The sequence below is a fragment of the Triticum urartu genome, chromosome 3A (genome assembly GCF_056163025.1).
Source record: "Triticum urartu cultivar PI428250 chromosome 3A, HENAU_Tu73, whole genome shotgun sequence".
In the NCBI taxonomy this organism is placed as follows: domain Eukaryota; kingdom Viridiplantae; phylum Streptophyta; class Magnoliopsida; order Poales; family Poaceae; genus Triticum; species Triticum urartu.
Window position 1 is genome coordinate 471,650,819 of NC_141875.1, and position 19,904 is coordinate 471,670,722.

Sequence of the window (19,904 nt, forward strand, 5' to 3'; positions counted from 1 at the left end):
TGTCATGCTCTGCACAATATAATTGCCATGAAAAACATTCGTTTTGCCATGCTCTCCCAGCAAACGTTCGCTGACATTACCCATAAACAAACATATTCATTTTGTACTTCACAGTGTAAACACTCCAATTGGAGTGGTGACTGTTGAGAATTGTATAAAACTAAAATCTACGGATAACTTCAGACAAAATTAGTTGATCTTGTGATACCCACTTACCCAGTATTCGGTCCACAAGAAAAGCACATACACACCCCATGCATCGAACATCCTAAAGAGCCAACAGATCAGCTCTTTTTTTTTTCAGTTTATTCAATTCCAGACCGACAAATCAGACAATTTCTCTGCAGTTCATCAGCTGAAGCAGTTTAACCCCTAAACTAAAGATAACCTCTGCAGATGTATAAACTGGCTCCAGGTAGATCAATTTACAGTGAGGAGGCTATATTCATTGACTACTTTAATTGCTGTGCTATGAGCCTATGAGTCAAGGATCTGGAATGTCTGAAGAGGGAAGAAACCTCATCAGAAAGCTCGAGAGTGACCATACACAGATAACGCCAAGAATTTGAAGAACAGTCAGTAGTGCCCCTAAGGAGTTCATGATAGACAAAGTTTGATTTGTTGCCTCAGTTCCTCTAACAGAAAAGGTGAGTGCTGTCACCAGTTGAGCTGCCCTGTTCAGTTGGTGAAGCCTGTAGACCTGGAAGGAAGGGGAAATGAGACATGCTAAGAACTACCAAAATATTTCACTCAAGAAGAACGTCAGCTAAGATGTAGTCACATGATTTGCTGGAATGAACATGAGCAAAGTAAATGGCACAACAGCAGTAGTCATAGTCAGGAAAGTAGGCAGCTATAGTGTATGGTGTAAGTAGGCAATCCTTTAATAACAGGCACAGACAGCCAGGCATTACTAAGCTATACTATACTTACCAATGAAATGAAACAAACAGTTATCACATGAGGGAACAGGTTGCTAACAGCCTAGAACCAAATACTGACGTGTGCCTAGTGATCACTACAAGGAAACTAGGCTGTGTATTATCAATGATGTGTTTTTTTAGCTTGTATTACAAATGATGTGTTGTGTGACGTGTGCCTAAAATCCTCAACCAGATCAAAATTAAACATGAACCATGTAATATATTGGGTTGTCAGCATATTGTTTACGGAAATATCAGGACATTTGCCTCATTGATACAAAGTTATCATTTCTGAAGGATGGAAAGTTAGACCCCCCCCCCCCTTCTGAACTTCAATGTTCCCAAACTCAGTTGCTACTTTATTATTTGCATGCTATGCACAAGGCAGCCAGCCCTTGCATCCAAGAATATCCAACCACATATGGATAAGGATCATACTGTTAGGAAAGTAATGATTAATTGATTGCTACTCCCTCTGTCCCATAATATAAGAGCGTTTTTTACACTAGTGTAGTGTCAAAAACGCTCTTATATTGAGAGAAGTGCATATTTCAACCCTGAACTCTTGCCCTAGTCTAATTTACAACCCTGAACTTTAATACCGTCTAAATTACAACCCCCAAGTCTCAAAACCGGTCAGGATTCAACCCTCCCCTCCCTGTTGACCGGTTTTGACCTGGGGTGACCAGTTTTGACTAGTCAACGGGTCCAATCAGCATGCCATGTCAGATTTTTTTTTCAAAATTTCAAGAAAAAGTAAATAAAAATCTATAAGATCAGGGAAAAAATATAAAAAGGCAAAATTCCGAAAAAATTGTTCGCGAAAAAGCTAGGGAAAATAAAAAATGATTTTTTTTCTGGAATTTGAGTTTTTGGGTTTTTTCTGGAAATTCGTTTTTTTATTTTCCGTGTTTTTCGGAAATTGAATTTCTTATTTCTTTTCCTGGATTTTCTTCGATTTTACAGGTTGTTTCCTTGGAAATTTTGCATTTTTTGCTGATGTGGCATGCTGACTGGACCTGTTGACTGGTCAAAACCGGTCAACCAGGTCAAAACCGGTCAACAGAGAGGGGAGGGTTGAATCTTGGCCAGTTTTGAGAGTTCAGGGTTGTAATTTAGATGGTATTGAAGTTCGGGGTTGTAAATTAGACTAGGGCAAAAGTTGAGGGTTGAAATATGCACTTCTCTCTCTTATATTATGGGACAGAGGGAGTATTTGTTAGGGATTTCATCTCTTTCATCTTAAATATTGCTTGGGAGGAGGTCCGCATATAGGAAAGACTACCATCATGTCCATTGTAACCAAGCAATCAATAAACCTTATACAGTCCCTTTTATATCTCCTGTTTCCCCCTCTCCTTCGTATATCACAAGTTCTTTTCGTATATACCCTCCTTGTACCTTTTGTGATTAACAGATTATACGGTCATGCCTTTCATATGGTTATCAGTTAAAGAAAAACAATCAATAAGCCAGATTGTTTTCATATTTGTCAGAATTGTTAGTCAAGTTGTCCCATAAAATCTAGTATCAGAGCTTCATTTCTCATGTTTGTGCAAGCTTTCCCAACATCTCCACAACATGGGGCTACAAAGGGTTGCAGACATGGCGCCACTTCAGCTCGAGGATGAGCTGCCAGTCGAGGACCAGCGATGATATGTGCACGCTATGCACAAAGCAGTTGGCCCGCATCGAAGTGAATAAGGATACCCAACCACAAGTGGATACGAATCATATTGATAGGAAAGCAGGGGTAAATTGCTACTCCCTCTGTTGACAAATAAAGATGTTCTAACTTTTTGTCGAATTGGATGTACTCCCTCCGTTCCATAATGTAGTGCGTATATATGTTTTGAAAAGTCAAACCTCACAAACTTTGACCAAGTTTGTGGAGAAAAATATTTACATCTAGAATGTCAAACATATATCATTAGATTCATCATAAGATGTAGTTTCATGTTTTATATATTTGGTATTGTACATATAAATAGTTTTCTCTAAACTTGATTGAAATTTGCAAAGTTTGACTTTTCAAAAAATCTATATGCACTATATTATGGAACAGAGGGAGTATATAGACATGTTTTAGTGTGTTTGTTCACTCATTTCAGTCTGCATGTAGTCCATATTGAAATATCCAAAACATCTTATATTTGTGAACGGAGGGAGTATTTGTTAAGGATTAAAGATTATTTTCCATATTGCTGGGGAGTAGTTCCACGACCTATAAATGGGCCTACCATGTATGTATAACAACAACTTAGATTCTGCAAATGGCTCCACATTATAATTAAGCAATTGCAAAATACAAACTGGACTGATAAACAAAAAACTCCGAAACATGAGTTCACCACGAATGACTACCATCTTAACAATGACATAAAGATTTCCACCCGATCACACTTGATTATAACCCAAAAGGGTAACTTCAGGATCCAAATAACACCAGGATAAAGTAAGAACCACATTACCTTAAAGATAATAGGGATAACTGGCCAAGAAGGTGATTTCCGATGCCGTGCATACTGCTCGAATACGAATTGTACAACAAGACCTACCAGATAAGGTGCAAGAGTAGCTGAAGCTGCTGGACCAGTCCAGGGCCAAACCATGCCCATTGTCAGAAGCGGTATTATCAGGCTTAGAACCATCGTTGTTACTGAAGAAATTCGGAAAAACCTAGCTTTTGACCAGATGTAGCTCTTAGGTGCTACCTGCTGCAAAGGTCTCCAGACTTTATCAATTAACAGGACAAAAATCCCGACTCCTCCGTAAAACAGAGCCTCAGTGAAGAATAGTATAAGGAAATCTGCATAGAACAATAAAACTCTATCAGTAATGCAGCTATGGCTAGTTTTCATCCCAATGAGGAATGGTACATGTAGTGTCTTTGGAGTAGATGTGTAAATATATTCCAAGAACGAATTATGTGCATCAGTGTTCATTTAAGGGTTAGAAAATTGTTACAATGTGTTCGGGGGATGATCAGATGTAAAGCAATGAAATTACCTATTTTCAATCACCAATTACTTACATGCCTTTTAATGGAATAAATGCTACTAACAGGAACAGATATATGATTGTGTTAAATGGTAACCAACATAACTGATTTCCCTCAGCTAATAAAAGGTGGGACTGGGAGGTAAAGGAATGAGATAAAAGACACTATCAGAGTTGTTGAGGATGAAACGAACAAATTTCTGAATTATCACAGAAAGGATACCTGTCAACAGGGAATCCTCAAACACGGCTGAGAGTACTCTGCGCAGGTAAAGCGATGGAAGAACCAAGAATGCCACAAGAATAGTTGGACCAACAAACCATACTAATCTAGATGCTTCCTTGCCAGGATGTGGCACACCCTCCACACTTAACGTTTGAGAGCTGCCGCCATGAAATGAGATGAATCCCGGTTTTCCAGCACTCCTCTCAGTAAAATCGGAGCCCAAAGATGCAGAGGAATCTGCAGTATTACTATTGGTATCTTCTAAGACCGGTGTGTCCGAGGTAAGCGAAGCAATTGGCTCCTGTTTGTCGCTAGCAGTGCAGGAAACAATTCGCTTACTATGTCCATCATGGTTGCTGGAGCTCCTTAGAACTTGTTCTGTTAACACGTGGTAAAATCAACGTAAAGGGCTATGTGTATTCAATAAAGATCTTTTCAGAAAGTAAGGGAAATTACCTTTTGGAGTGCCCAAGTACTGCATCCTACTTCCATTTACCCTCTGAACTGCAAATGATCCTGCAAGCTGAGAGATAACCCCGTGTCATTACGCTGGTACTGCTAAACCAGACAATTCACTGCAATTTTCATGTTCATAGCATCCAGGATCGCAGAAGTATATGGAGCATAGAGTAGGTACATGTAAGTATGTAACAGTGAAAATTTAAGAGGTACCCGTATTTCAGTAAAAAAGTCTAGCAAAAAATGACTGAAACTCATTGGCACGTTGACATCGCACCCAATAGAGGGAATAAAATCATCCTTTTCGAATTATCCATACGGGCGATTAAGACTTCCACCAGCAACTAATTAAAACTCACCTAATCGCTAACCAAGCACGAAAGAGGAGGTCATACAGGTAGAGGAAAAATGCTCTAGGCGTTTGAGCACGAGGAGGAGGGGATTGCCTTGGGATAGGAGCAGGCTACGGAGCTGAGGCGGCAGCGAGGAGGGGCGGAGATGGCCGGCGCGGACAGGGAGGCGGCCCTGGGGCGGAGCCGGAGGACGGTGGGGCCTGCCACGGCGGCCATGGTCCGTTGCGCTATCTGGCAGCAGCAAGGGGAAGAGGACGGTGGGACGGACGGACGGGCGCCCCGGCCGCTTGGCCCGGTGAGGTTTGTTTGGTGTGGTGGTGGTCGTCAGACTGCCGCACGAGAACTGTGGCGTCGGGGCCCAGATGTCACTTTTTTTTCTTTTTTCTGAGAAGAATGTAGTAGTTTTTTTTTTTTTGTAAAGAACAGGCATGTGTACGGACGGGCCTAGTATGTACAACTGGGCTGCAATTTCACGGGGAAAACACGGCCGGCCAGCCCATTGTATTTCCATGAGCGGTGTTATTGACGATCAATAAAATAGAGCGTATTTTGGCCTAAAAGCACGATGTAAAAGGGAGTGTTGATGGGGCGATTTCAGTGGAGCAAAGGAAGAGCTTTCAGTGGGGCGGCCGGCGGCAATTTTTCACTAAAAAAATGAGCTTTCTTGGGGGCCTTCGTTCTGGTTATTGACACTTGACAGAGTCATGGATCGCTGGTCTGTTGAAGCAATTGCATATAGGAAAGCTTTATGCCTCGCTCACGGTCAAGGATTAAGCTCGCAGTCTATTGCTTCTTGCTATTCTGGTGTTATTTGTAGCATCCAGGACTGGGCGTTTGGGGTAAATGCGATGATCATTAGAGAAGTTATATAGATGCAGAATGCCATGGAAGGTATTCCCTCCGTCCGAAATTACTTGTCGCTCAAAAGGATGTATTCAACACTAAAATACGTTTAGATACATCCATTTCAGCGACAACTAATTCCATACGAAGATAGTATAATTTTTAAGCATGACGGTAGATGATGCAATGGAGATGCCCATAATAATGCTAGCAATTCATTGCAACTTGTTTCAAGTTGTCATGTTTGGCTTTTGCAGCCTTCGGGTTATGTACAAATGATTACCAATGGTTAATAAAGTATTTTTGCTAAAAAAGGCATTACTCGTTATTGAAAAAAAACACTTGCATTTTAAATTCATTAGTTAAAAATAGTTTGTTTTCTCACTTTGTTTTTCAAATTTTGGCTGAGTATATTATTTTAATGAATTTTTTAAAAAATAGAAAATTGAAAAAATGTACATGAATCTAAAAACATCTTAAATTACAAAATGTTTGTGATTTTGGAAAAAGTTCACGAATTTTTAAAATGTTCGTGTTGTTTACTACTTTCAAAATATGTTCATGAATTTGAAAAAAAAGTTTGTAAATTCAAAAAGCATTCACGGTTTTCAAAGAGAAATCATGAATTTTATAAATGTTTGTGAATTTGGAAAGGAAAAAGAGAAAAATAATAGGAAAAAAATAAAAAAGCAGTGAAAAGAAGGAAAAGAAAAAAGACCTTCTGAAACCTTTCCAAAACCGGGTGGAAGCTTCGAGAAGCTTCCTAAAACTAGTCGAGACCTTGTTCGCGTCCTTTGCTAATTGGCCGACCAAACAGTACCGTTTAGTGAGCATTTGTTTGGTGATATGTATTACTATACATATCATTGGATGCATGCCGTAGGAGAATCAAGTGCAAGTCCATCATAGAAGATCACAATAGTCGTGCAAGTCCTTGCTTTATGGATGTTCGTCCAATGCCATCGATGACTATGTTCGCATTGACGAAGACCTCATCCTCGAGTGTGTGAGACGATTCAACAAAGCTGCGATCAAGATCTATGGAATGGAGTACTAGGGCGCTCCCACTAATGAAAATACCGAGATGCCTATGGTAGAAAGTGAATAAAAAGGTCATCCAATGATGTTTGGATCCATTGACTTCATACATTGGACATGAAATAATTGTCCGGTAGCATGGCAATATGAGTACAAAGGCATTGTCATGATTGAAACATCATTCTTGACGCAGTAGCATCACATGATCTGTGAATTTGGCACTCATACTTTGGGATGCCTGACTCTCACAATGACCTCAAATGTTCTCGAGTGATTTACTCTTTTTGCAAGGCTTGTTACCGGTGGCTCTCCACCTTGTAATTATGCTGTCAATTGCCATGAGTACAACATTGGATAGTACCTTCTCGGTGGTATCTATCCTTCACGGGGCATATTTATGAAGACAATCCAACATCCTTGACACAACAAGAGATCTCATTTTGCAGTGTGCCGAGAATCTGCTAGAAAGAATGTTGAGATAGCTTTTGGTGTGCTTCAAAAATGCTTTGTGATTATCCATGCACCAGCTAAGTATTGGAAGCCTCGGGCCTTGGCAGATCATGACAACATGTGTTATCTTGCACGACATGATCACTGAGGATGAGAGAGGACCCAAAGGACTTGCAATTTCACTATAATGGTGTCATGGTGGTGCTGGAACGTCACCCAAACATGATCCAAGCATTCCTCCAAGCACACTAAAGGATCGACAACCAAGAAACTAATAACCAACTTCAATAAGATCTTGTTGGGCATCGCTGGCAACTTCATAATACTTGATCCTTATGCTTTTATCATATTTATAGTCAATTGGATTGTATGTCATGTTTGAGATGGAATGATTAAATTTGATATGTATTTGAATTGTGTGTACTTCAATTCTCAAGTTTGGAATTAATATCTTACAAAAATATATGTTTAAAGGATTTTTGTATGCAAATATTTCCATGAGTTGACAAAAAATCATTTTGGGAAATAAGTTTTGGGTATCGTTAGATAAAAAGGTTTAATTTTTGGTAATATTACCCGGCGAACGTCAGCTGGGAGAGGAGGGGGGGGGGGGGGGGGGCAAGCGAACGTCATTTGATGACAGTTTAGTTGTGAGCAAAGATCAAACGACGACAATTTTTAAATGAAAGCTGCCTTCTTGAGAAGAAAATGGCACCCCTCGCCATTTCCTGCCACGAAGTCGTTCGTATATGCCACCCTCTCCGGCGAACATCAGCTGGGAGGGGGGGGGGGGGGGTCGCAAGCGAACGTCATTTGATGACAGTTTAATTGTGAGGAAAGATCAAACGATGACAATTTTTAAACGAAAACTGGCTTTTCAGGAAGAAAATGCCACGCCTCGCCACTTCCTGCCATGAAGTCGTTCGCATATGCCACCCTCCCTGGCGAACGTCAGCCAGATAAGAGGGTCCTTAACTAAATAGAAAATTAAAGAACGGAGGATAAAAGGAATTATGAGGAATCGACTGAGATGCTCTAATAAGCTTAAGTCCGTAACTTTTGCGTAGCATTGCTATCAAGTAAGATAGATCTCTGTTGTAGACGTGACACGAGAACCTGGATCCCTGCTGGATGCTGTGTGAACTGTGAACATGGTGCCTGCTGACTGCCGTAGAAAGAAGAGGACAGTGACGCTGCCGTTTGACTCCAACAACATCGATATTTCACGTCTCTCACAAAAATTGAAAAAAAAACTGTATTTCACAAGGGACCATAAAACAGCAACATGCGGATTATCACAAATAGGCGAGCAAACCAAACCCCAAATGTACGTACTAGAAGCAGCACAAAGCCGGCGTGCGTGCGTGCGTTCGTAGCACGTACGTACGTGCACGGAACACGCCCAAAACACACGGGCGGCCGTGCGACGCGATCGTATCACCCGTTGTACACGTGGAGCACGTAGTACGTGCACCGTTGAGACTTCACACGTCTGCCGGCGACCCGTCGACGGGGACGGTGTGCCTTGACTGGCTGCCCGACGCCGCCCTCCGCCCGCCCTCACGCACGCTGTTCTCCGCGAAACGCTCGGTCGCGGCGCTGTACCCCTTGGCCCGCTCCTCCTCGGTCCACTCCTGGCTGTAGTACTCCTCCGCCGTCGCCCCCTTCCGCGGCCCGGCGAACATGCCGCCCCACTGCGGGAAGTAGATGAGCGTGATGGGCAGCGTGCACGCCAGGATCATCAGCCCCATGTACATGATCCCCGTCTCCGTCTTGTACTTGGTGCCGCGGAAGAAGATGACCTGCGTCAGCACGGCCCCCACGTTGCCGCCCCCGCCGGTCATCCCGGAGATGAGCCCCAGCGACCGCCGCGACACGAACGGCACGATGCCGAACGTGAGCCCGCACGCGGCCTGCACGAAGAAGGAGAAGAGTATCATGACGGCCACCGACGCGCCGAACGAGTAGTCGACGACGCCGAGCACCACGCAGAGGACGCCGCCGATGGTCTGCACGACCCACAGCCCCCACAGCCTGCCGCGCATGCCGAACCGGTCGGACAGCCAGTCGGACATGAGCCCGCCGCCGGGGCGGGAGATGATGTTGGCCATCCCGAAGCTGGCGGCGATGAGCCCGGCCGTGTGGAGGTTCACGTCGAAGCGGTCGTAGAAGTACTGCGCCACGATGTTGTCGACGGCGAGCTCGACGCCGAAGCAGTAGCCGTAGGTGAGCGCCAGGATCCAGGCGCGGTAGTTGGTGACCGCGTGGCGCAGCACGTTGCCGAAGCTGTCCTTGTGCATCTCCCCGCTCTTGTGCAGCTTACGGTAGTTGCCGTCCGGCATGTCCTGCCCGAACGCCAGCACGGCGATGGCCGAGAACGTCTGCATGATGCCCGGGATGAAGAAGGCGATGCGCCACGCGACGAAGTCCGTGCTGCCGATCTTGCGGACGATCTCGTACACGAGCGGCATGATGAACTGCACGGCGCCCCCGCCGAGGTTGCCCCAGCCTCCCGCGACGCCGTTGGCCAGCCCCACCTTGGGCGACGAGAACATGGAGCTCATCCAGAACTGCGTGGACACGAAGGAGGCGAGCGAGAAGCCCGTGAAGAAGCGCACGAGCAGGAAGGACGACGCGGAGTCGATGATGGCCGAGCAGTACACCGCGGGGGTGGTGAGCAGTATGATGGCCGCGGACGCCAGGCGGGGCCCGACCAGGTCGCAGGCCGTGCCCATGGCGAGACGCGCGAACACGGCGCCGGACACGGACGCGATCCCGGCGTTCCCGATGTCCTTGCCCGTGAGGCCAAGGTTGTCCCGGATGAGCGGCAGGAGCGGCGGCGCCGCGAAGGTGGAGACGAAGCAGCAGAAGAAGGAGAACCACGAGAGGTGGAAGGCGCTCATGTGCGGCCTCGCGAACGAGAAGAGCCAGAACTCGGTGGCCTTGTTGTCCGAGTCCACCGGCATCCTGAACTTGCCCTTGGGCGCCGCCTGCACCCCCATCGCCGCCGGCTTCGACTCCCCCTCCATCTCACCAGCTAGCTAGCTACCTTGCTGCTGCTGCTACACCTGTGTAGTGTTAGCAACTTGGTGTGTAATGCAGATGCAGTACAGTCTCAGCGGCGCGGCGAGTATATATAGAGCAGCCGGAGCCGGAGCGGCGCTCGATCGGTGCGCGCGGCGTAGCGCAACGGTTGGGGACGGCGAGAGGGCAACGGGGGATGAATAAAGATTGCGGTGGTGATCGAACGGGGTCAGTGGAAGGCCGGCACCGCTGTGGATGGAGCGCTCCCTCGCGTCGCGGTTCTCCGAGGAAGATACGCGGGGTTTTGTTCGCGAGCTGGTAATCTGCTAGTAGTTTTTCTTCTTTTCTTTTTGAAACGGCGTACGTAATCTGGTAGTAGTAGTATTGCTGTCGCTGTAAGGGTAGAGGAGATCGTGTGAGCTCTGACTTTGGAGGCCAAAGTCGATGAGTTCCTCGGGTAGTGGAACTGCCTCAGCTCCCCCCTCCCCTGCTCCGCATCTGTGAAATACTGTAGTATCATTGGCGAATGGCGATGAATGCTTTCGGGATTTCGGCGTGCTCCCGGACAACGCAGCAGCTACTAACTCCGTACGGGAGTGCCGCCGCACGGGAAGCATGTACTGCTAGTTTGCTTTTGTTTCCTACCAGGACTGGCTAGCATACGCCATCCTCTGTCATGTTTTTTTCAAGATCATAGCCTGTTCTGCTATTTCAAGATTATTATGCTCTGATCTCCACCCGCAAAAAAAAAGAAGCTCTGATCTGGGCTTTTTCTCCATTAGATGCGACTTGCAAGTTGCACCATCGTGCCGTAATTCTCCTTGAGTTTGTTAACCTTGGAGAATGAAAGAAACGCCACGGCTGTAATATAAGCCTGGAACCAAAATGTAAACTTCCGACTACTACTTGTTCCCTTGTTTTCTGATTGTCAAACAGTGGTTCTGCCGCTAGCCGCCGTTTTGCTACAAACAACTCGCGTCAGCGGATGAACAAATCAAGATATTAACCAAATCAACAATGCATTTGAAAAGATCATCAGTGACCTACCACAGCTAAGCTCACAGAAAAAACCATGGTGCGGCATCAAGGACCTATCACAACTAAGATTACAGCCAAACGACACCGGCATATTTATCGTTTCCAAAGACAGGCAAACAAAACGCTCCTATAGGAGTATTCGGCAGGACTATCGTTTCAGGGAAATAATATTCCTCCGACTGATTGGAGATCCTCCATTACTGGGTTGGGAACTGCGCCTATAGTTGCACCAACGGACAAACAGCTAGGAAACATTCAGGTTTTGGATTTACACATAGAACTTAGTCCAGGTACGTAGGTGCAATGTGACAAATATGACGGAGACAATAAAACAAAATAACGCGGCACTCGTACATATCCAATTGCACGGTTTGATGTCTATGTTGTCTATGATAGTGTGACGTCACCCGTTTGAGACGCTTATACATATTTTAGACCGTTGCTTAAAGCATCTCTAATAGCTGCCCTATTTTAGGGCATACAAAATTGCTCGGGATAAAATTTAGGACACAGAAAAGTGTATTTTAGGGCATGAGAAATTGAGGGTCTCCAACAATTTCCCTAAAATAGAACACCACTGCTCTATGCTTTTCTTCTTCACAATTGCTTCCACTGAAAAAATGCATTGCAATCTTTGGTACTATACAGAAATAGATCAACTGAGCATGAACAGATAACTCCATACAATTGTATCTATCTGCTGCAACATAAGCATGAACAAATAGTTTTATACCTGAACTAAACTCAACTTGAGCAGTACTATACTGAACTTAACATTGCTGAACTAACTGTGCATCTGTCTACCATTCTCAATGATGAGAAAAACAAGATGTTTATCTGCTGACAAAATCAACACTGAACCGCAAGAACGGCCTCCCACTAATCGGTTTGCCTATTCGTGAGTGGGGAGCAAAGGATTGGTGGGGTTGTGTGTGTGTCGTCGACGAGTTGTGGCGGAGGCTCGCGATGAGGAAGCTGGATGTTGACCAAAGGGAGCAAGACCCGGTCCTGGGCAATGACGACAAGATCCAGCAGAGCGTGATGAGTGCTTGTGCCCAGCCTGTCGCGCATCTGATGGCCTGGAAGTGCGCAGGGTTTAATTGTAGCCTTTTCGAAGTAAGATTATCGATCCCACGAGGAGCACAAGAATTAAGGGTTGCCTCTTGTAGTGAATTATGGATTCATGCCCATAGTTTCACATAGCGGAGATAGCGTGTGCCATTGCGTCCGCAATAGCTTCCGCTATTGCTCAAATTAAATATCATTTTTTTAATAATCTAGAAATATAGACAATGATCTAGTGTTTTTAAAAATCTGCTATGCGGATATAGCGCCCGCTATCTGCATTCCATTATGCGGACCCCAATCCGCTACCAGCCCGCCATCCTCTATCTGAAACCATATTTGTGCCTGCAAGTAATAGTAGACACCAGACAAAGTGAGGGCAGAAATAAATAATTATTTTGATGTAGAGCAAGATGAAAGTAAATAACATAAAAGTAATAAGAAAACAACAACACGAATAACAACTGAAAATGACAGAGGAGTAAGGCGGTCTCAGAGAGTCTGGAATCCCCATTGGTATGTTCCTAAGGCAACCTACACAACCGCATAGTATGCTCTGAATACTCGAGCCTCTCTTGATGATTATGTTCGGCAGAGCGAGGTATAGAACACATTCTATCATAGGTAGACTTCGTGCCATGCACACCACTACCGTAGTCTCCCCCTGCAGGTTACGACTAAGGTAATTAAGGGTCATCCCGTGGGCGCAACCTCTCTAAGGGTTTTCCATAAATCCCCTATCAATTCCAAAAGCTAGGAGGAAAGGCTTTTAATGTTACCTCGAATTACCTTCACATCCTAACCTTTACCATGACAATTATACACTTTGTGGCCTTTCGACGGTAATGCTAAGTGGGGCCCCTTCACAACATTCACGAAGTTTATTAAACTAAGCATTCAACAGAGGATCTCATATCTAGTATAACGTTACAAATCATATACATACCAAAGTTTATCCGTATCCTTGAGAACTAGGGGTCTACTCACACATGAAGACAACAAACATCATGAGGGTGGTGGTGGTAAACATGAATGGATCACACACGTAACACACAAGATGATCCACTAGGGTTCCTAAAGTTACAATGAGATGGATGATGATGACGATGGTGACGATGTTGACGTCCCCTTGCACTTGATGGTGAAGATGGCGATCTCCTCCTTGCCAATCCCTCCTCCGGATCGCTCCATAGATTAGGGTTTTGCCTTCTGGATGTGTCTCTGGTGTGCGTGTTCGTCCCATTCCCGACCCAACTTCACCGAGTGGAAATAGTGGACAACGTGGCGGCGCTGGCACCTCATACGACCGCTCATACGAGCGGGCACACTTGTATGAAAGGTCGTCTGTGGCTCTGGAAGCGCCGCGGGAACACCCTTGGTCCCCTTGCTTCATTCTTTTATGGTAGTTGATTATCACATTAAGTAATGTGATTCCACCATCAATTCCAGGGATTCCTTCCATAAAACTTTATTTGCTCCAAAAGACGTTGCATGCGGAATACAGGCAAAAAGTAGTGCGCAGACGCGATAAAATTCCACGAAGCCAACCATGTAGACACAAAATAACTATCCAAATCATCACATAAATTGGACTCATCAGCATCCACGCGCTTGTTGCCGATAGTGGAGTCATGCTCCCATCGCAGCTTCGGTTACGTAAGAGAGAAATCCGGTGAGATGCTCACGGGCGGTAGGAGAGGAGCTTGTCGCCTACGTCGGGGTTGAGGCGCTTCTTGTTGGCGGGCAGGGTGGCCTGGGTGCATTGCGTCACGACGCTGCTCGTTAGCCTTGGTGCGCGGTGATACGTCTCCAACGTATCTATAATTCATGAAGTATCCATGCTGATATATTATCATTCTTGGATGTTTTATAATCATTTTATAGCAATTTTATATCATTTTTTGGGGCTAACCTATTGACCCAGTGCCCAATGCCAGTTGCTGTTTTTTGCTTGTTTTTTACATTGTAGGAAATCAATATCGAACGGAGTCCAGACACCGCGAAACTTTTTGGAGATTTTTTATGGACCAGAACACCCAGGATGGGCCAGAGCAGCACATGGGGGTGCCTCAAGGGGGCCACAACCCACCAGGGCGCGCCTGGGGGCCCAGGCGCGCCCAGGTGGGTTGTTCCCACCTTGGTGGCCTCCCACACCCCCTCTTTACCCTATAAATTCACAAATATTCCGAAAACCCTTGGGGTTAACCTACATCAGAAGTTTTGCCGCCGCAAGGCTCTGTAGCCACCGAAAACCAATCTAGACCCTTTCCGGCACCCTGCCGGAGGGGGAAGTCATCTCCAGTGGCCATCTTCATCATCCTGGCGGCCACCACGATGAGGAGCGAGTAGTCCACCCTTGGGGCTGAGGGTTTGTACTAGTAGCTATGTGTTTAATCTCTCTCTCTCTCGTGTTCTTGAGATGTCACGATCTTGATGTATCGCGGGCTTTGTTAATATAGTCGGATCATATGGTGTTTTCCCCTCTCTATTTTGTTGTGATGAATTGAGTTTTTTCCTTTAAGATTTCATTGTAATCGGATTGAATACTTTTATGGATTTGAGAACACTTGATATATGTCTTGCAATTGAATACTCGTGGTGACAATGGGGTATCGTATTGATTCACTTGATATATGTTTTGGCACTCAACTTGCGGATTCCCGAGGTGACATTGGGGTAATCCATGCATAGGGGTTGATGCATGTTCTTGTCTTTGTTTCTCCGGTAGAAATCTTGGGGCACTCTTTGAAGTTCTTTGTGTTGGATTGAATATTATGAATCTGAATTTGCTTTGGTGTTATTTTAGTATGAACTCTTGGTTAGATCGATCGGAAAGAATAGCTTCGTGTTATTTTAGTAAGAACTCTAGGATAGATTGATCGAAAAGAATAGCTTTGAGGTGGTTTCGTACCCTACAAACAATTCCGTCTTATGTTCTCCGCTGGATAGGAACTTTGGAGTGATTCTACGTTGCACGTTGAGGGACGGTTATATAATCCAATTATATTAGCACTATTGAGAGATTGCACTAGTGAAAGTACGGACACTAGGCCTCATTTTCAAGCATTGCAATACCGTTTTTGTGCCCGTTTACTATTTGCTACCTTGCTGTTTTTTTATTGTTCTTATTACAAAAATCAATATCTACTATCCATATTACACTTGTATCACCATCTCTTCGCCGAACTAGTGCACCTATACAATTTGCCATTGTATTGAGTGTGTTGGGGACACAAGAGATTTCTTGTATTGCCATGGTGTTATTTATGTGCAGAAACAAAAGTTCTCAGAATGACCTGAAACTCCACGGAGAGTATTTTTGGAAATAATAAAAAATACTGGCAAAGAATCAAGGCCAGGGGGGCCCACACCCTAGCCACGAGGATGGGGGGCGCGCCTGCCCCCCTGGGCGTGCCCCCACCTCGTGGGCCCCCTAGAGCTCCACCGACCTCAACCTTGACTCCATATATTCGTGTTCGGGGAGAAAAAAATAAAGGAGAAGGATTCATCATGTTTTACGATACGGAACCGCCGCCAAGCCCTAAACTCTCTTGGGAGGGCTGATCTGGAGTCCGTTCGGGGTTCCGGAGAGGGGAATCCGTCGCCTTCGTCATCATCAACCATCCTCCATCACCAATTTCATGATGCTCACTGCCGTGCGTGAGTAATTCCATCATAGGCTTGCTGGATGGTGATGGGTTGGATGCAATTTATCATGTAATCGAGTTAGTTTTGTTAGGGTTTGATCCCTAGTATCCACTATGTTCTGAGATTGATGTTGCTATGACTTTGCTATGCTTAATGCTTGTCACTAGGGCCCGAGTGTCATGATTTCAGATCTGAACCTATTATGTTTTCATGAATATATGTGAGTTCTTGATCCTATCTTGCAAGTCTACAGTCACCTACTATGTGTTATGATCCGGCAACCCCGAAGTGACAATAATCGGGACCACTCCCGGTGATGACCGCAGTTTGAGGAGTTCATGTATTCACTATGTGTTAATGCTTTGGTCCGGTACTCTATTAAAAGGAGGCCTTAATATCCCTTAGTTTCCGCTAGGACCCCGCTGCCACGGGAGGGTAGGACAAAAGATGTCATGCAAGTTCTTTTCCATAAGCACGTATGACTATATTCGGAATACACGCCTACATTACATCGATGAATTGGAGCTAGTTCTGTGTCACCCTAGGTTATGACCGTTACATGATGAACCACATCCGGCATAATTCTCTATCACCGATCCATTGCCTACGAGCTTTTCATGTATTGTTCTTCGCTTATTTACTTTTCCGTTGCTATTGCTATCATCACTACAAAACACCAAAAATATTACTTTTGCTATCGTTACCTTTTGCTACCATTACCACTACTATCATATTACTTTTCTACTAAACACTTTGCTGCAGATACTAAGTTTCTAAGTGTGGTTGAATTGACAACTCAGCTGCTAATACTTGAGAATATTCTTTGGCTCCCCTTGTGTCGAATCAATAAATTTGGGTTGAATACTCTACCCTCGAAAACTGTTGCGATCCCCTATACTTGTGGGTTATCACAGGGTTGTTTGAGAGAGACCATCTTCATCCTACACCTCCCATGGATTGATAAACTTTAGGTCATCCACTTGAGAGAAAATTAGTACTGTCCTACAAAACTCTGCGCTTGGAGGCCCAACACAAGTCTACAAGAATAAAGTTACATAGTAGACATCACGCAGTGGGGAGGAGCGTTGCTCGTCGAGCCGGAGTTTGAGCATGGTGGTTGGAGGTGGATATGAGGGATGAAGACGCAGCAGGCGGTCGATTCGCGACCGAATCGACCAGATCTGGAGAGGAGATGACGAATTCCAGGGGCGGCGACGGTGGAAGGAGCTGCAACACGCATCGGCCATGGCAAGGAGGGCGGCGAGCATCACGGGGTGTGCTGCGGCGTCAGAGGAGCTGGCCATGGCGACGTGGTGGCCGACAAAGGCGGGGCAGTGATCGCACGCGGGAAGGAATGACTGGCAGTTGGTGCGTCATAGGCGAGTCGTTCGGTTTTATGGCAACCACTCAAGTGTTGTATATTTACAACACTTAGTGTTGCACATTTTTGGGCTGCCCAAAAAATTTGGCTAAAATTCTATGATTGGGTAGCTATAGGAGTTGCTTTCCCCCCTCAAATGCCCTAACAAGTAGGCCTGGGCATTCGATTTAACCGAAACTTCGGTTAGCAAATTTCAGTATTTTTATGATTTCGGTTGTCAGAATTGCTAGCCGGAAAATGACACCTAAAAATCAGAAACCGAATATTCAGTTAACCGTAACTTCGGTTCAGTATTCGGTTTACTGCCGAAGAATGAATACCTGCTATACACTACACACCCCTCCTCTTATATAGCTGAGCTCCCCGACTCTTTGTGCAGCCAAGCGAGGTGGGACTAATCAAGAATGTCAAAAGTCAAAACGGTGCATTGTTACGGCTATACGCTTCAGCAAATAGCCCATGTAAGTTTCGGCCTTGCACCATTTTTAAAGGCCCTTGCACTCATTGCATGCACGTGGTTGCCTAGGCCCTAAGCCCATGTGCCTGTCGCGTAGCGCAGGCTAGTGCCACTGTGGAAGGACCTGGGCATGGCGCTGGCTGCCTAGTTTCGGGTTGTGTGTTCACAAGTTCAGTTTAATCGGTTTTTGTTCGGCTAACCGATACTGAAATTGGACTTAACGAACTGAGTTTGGTTAGTGGATGTACAAATGAATTTTCCTGTGCTAATGAAAAAACAAAAAATTCGGTTTATTCAGTTTCGGTACCGGTTCGGTCTTAGGTTCATCGGTTTTTATGCCCACCTCTACTAACAAGCATAATGCCCTAAAATAAGGTAGTTGCTGGAGATGCTCTTAATGGGGTCTCGGTCGCCCCTCTCACACATCATTCGACCTTCGGCGGGGTGACCCCTTTCCTGTTGTTGGTTATTGCCATCGACCCCCCCCCCCCCCCCCAAAACATGTTGAAATGTGTCACTTAGCAAGGTCAACTTCAACGTTTGATAGGGAGAAGGTGAAAAATCGAGGATGTCGCCTAGAGGGGGGGGTGAATAGGCGCTTTAAAATAATTACGGTTCAGGCTTGAACAAATGCAGAATAAACCTGCCGGTTAATTTGTCAAGCACAAAACCTAAAACGACTAGGCTCACCTATGTGCACCAACAACTTATGCTAAGTAAGATAAACAACTATGTGATAGCAAGATAATATGACAAGGAACAATATGGCTATCACAAAGTAAAGTGCATAAGTAAAGAGCTCGGGTAAGAGATAACCAAGGCATGCGGAGACGATGATGTATCCCGAAGTTCACACCCTTGCGGATGCTAATCTCCTTTTGGAGCGGTGTGGAGGCACAATGCTCCCCAAGAAGCCACTAGGGCCACCGTAATCTCCTCACGCCCTCGCACAATGCAAGATGTCGTGATTCCACTAAGGGACCCTTGAGGGCGGTCACCGAACCCGTACAAATGGCAACCCTTGGGGGCGGTCACCGAACCCGTACACTTTGGAAACCCTTGGGGGCGGTCACCGGACCCGTCAAATTGCTCGGGGAGATCTCCACAACCTAATTGGAGATCCCGACGCTTGGCCGGAGCTTTACACCATAATGATTGAGCTCCAAACACCACCAACCATCTAGGGTGCCCAAGCACCCAAGAGGAACAAGCTCAATGATACCAAGCACCCAAGAGTAATAAACTTCTCAACTTGTAACTTCCACGTATCACCATGGAGAACTCAAACCGATGCACAAATGCAATGGCAAGGGCACACCGAGTGCCCAAGTCCTTCTCTCTCAAATCCCACCAAAGCAACTAATGCTAGGGAGGAAAGTGAGAGGAAGAACAAGAAGGAGAACACCAAGAACTCCAAGATCTAGATCCAAGGGGTTCCCCTCACATAGAGAAGAAAGTGATTGGTGGAAGTGTGGATCTAGATCTCCTCTCTCTTTTCCCTCAAAAACTAGCAAGAATCCATGGAGGGATTGAGAGTTAGCAAGCTCGAAGAAGGTCAACAATGGGGGAATTGTAGGGGAAGTAGTAATTTCAAAATATTTCCTACGCACACACAAGATCATGGTGATGCATAGCAACGAGAGGGGAGAGTGTGTCCACGTACCCTCGTAGACCGAAAGCGGAAGCGTTAGCACAACGTGGTTGATGTAGTCATACGTCTTCACGATTCGACCGATCCAAGTAGCGAACGCACGACACCTCCGAGTTCTGCACACGTTCAACTCGATGACGTCCCGCGAGCTCCGATCCAGCAAAGCTTCACATGAGAGTTTTGTCAGCACGACGACATGGTGATGGTGATGATGATGCTACCAACGCATGGCTTCACCAAAGCACCACTATGATATGATCACGGTGGATTATGGTGGAGGGGGGCACTGCACACGGCTAAGAGATCAATGATCAATTGTTGTGTCTATGGGGTTCCCCCTGCCCCCGT

General features: G+C 45.5%; 2 protein-coding genes across 3 annotated transcripts; both read right to left on the reverse strand.

Annotated features, from left to right (window-relative positions):
• Positions 1-255: 255 nt before the first annotated feature.
• LOC125544469 (uncharacterized) lies at positions 256-5,314 on the reverse strand. 2 transcript variants are annotated; one of them, XM_048708176.2, is made up of 5 exons: positions 5,055-5,314; positions 4,606-4,672; positions 4,147-4,527; positions 3,395-3,732; positions 256-700 (listed from the first exon to the last, which is right to left on the reverse strand). In XM_048708176.2, the coding sequence occupies exons 1-5, from the start codon at positions 5,175-5,177 to the stop codon at positions 485-487; spliced, it is 1,125 nt and encodes a 374-aa protein (XP_048564133.1). In that variant the 5' UTR covers positions 5,178-5,314; the 3' UTR covers positions 256-484. The 2 variants fall into 2 exon arrangements, with proteins under 2 accessions (XP_048564133.1, XP_048564134.1); XM_048708177.2 differs by lacking the exon at positions 5,055-5,314 and adding an exon at positions 4,968-4,991.
• Positions 5,315-8,532: 3,218 nt separating this feature from the next.
• Positions 8,533-10,608, reverse strand: LOC125548510 (high-affinity nitrate transporter 2.3). The gene has a single exon (XM_048712095.2). It carries the CDS (start codon positions 10,319-10,321, stop codon positions 8,777-8,779), a length of 1,545 nt encoding a protein of 514 aa, XP_048568052.1. The 5' UTR covers positions 10,322-10,608; the 3' UTR covers positions 8,533-8,776.
• Between the last annotated feature and the right edge of the window lie 9,296 nt (positions 10,609-19,904).

Bases quoted from the DNA above. Each gene is read 5' to 3' on its own strand.
- LOC125548510 (XM_048712095.2), bottom strand. From the start codon at position 10,321: ATGGAGGGGGAGTCGAAGCCGGCGGCGATGGGGGTGCAGGCGGCGCCC.
- LOC125544469 (XM_048708176.2), bottom strand. From the start codon at position 5,177: ATGGCCGCCGTGGCAGGCCCCACCGTCCTCCGGCTCCGCCCCAGGGCC. The intron at 3,733-4,146 runs GTATCCTTTCTG...TGTTCTATGCAG, and splicing joins TGAGGATTCCCTGTTGACAG to ATTTCCTTATACTATTCTTC. The intron at 701-3,394 runs GTAATGTGGTTC...CCTTCCTTCCAG, and splicing joins TTATCCCTATTATCTTTAAG to GTCTACAGGCTTCACCAACT.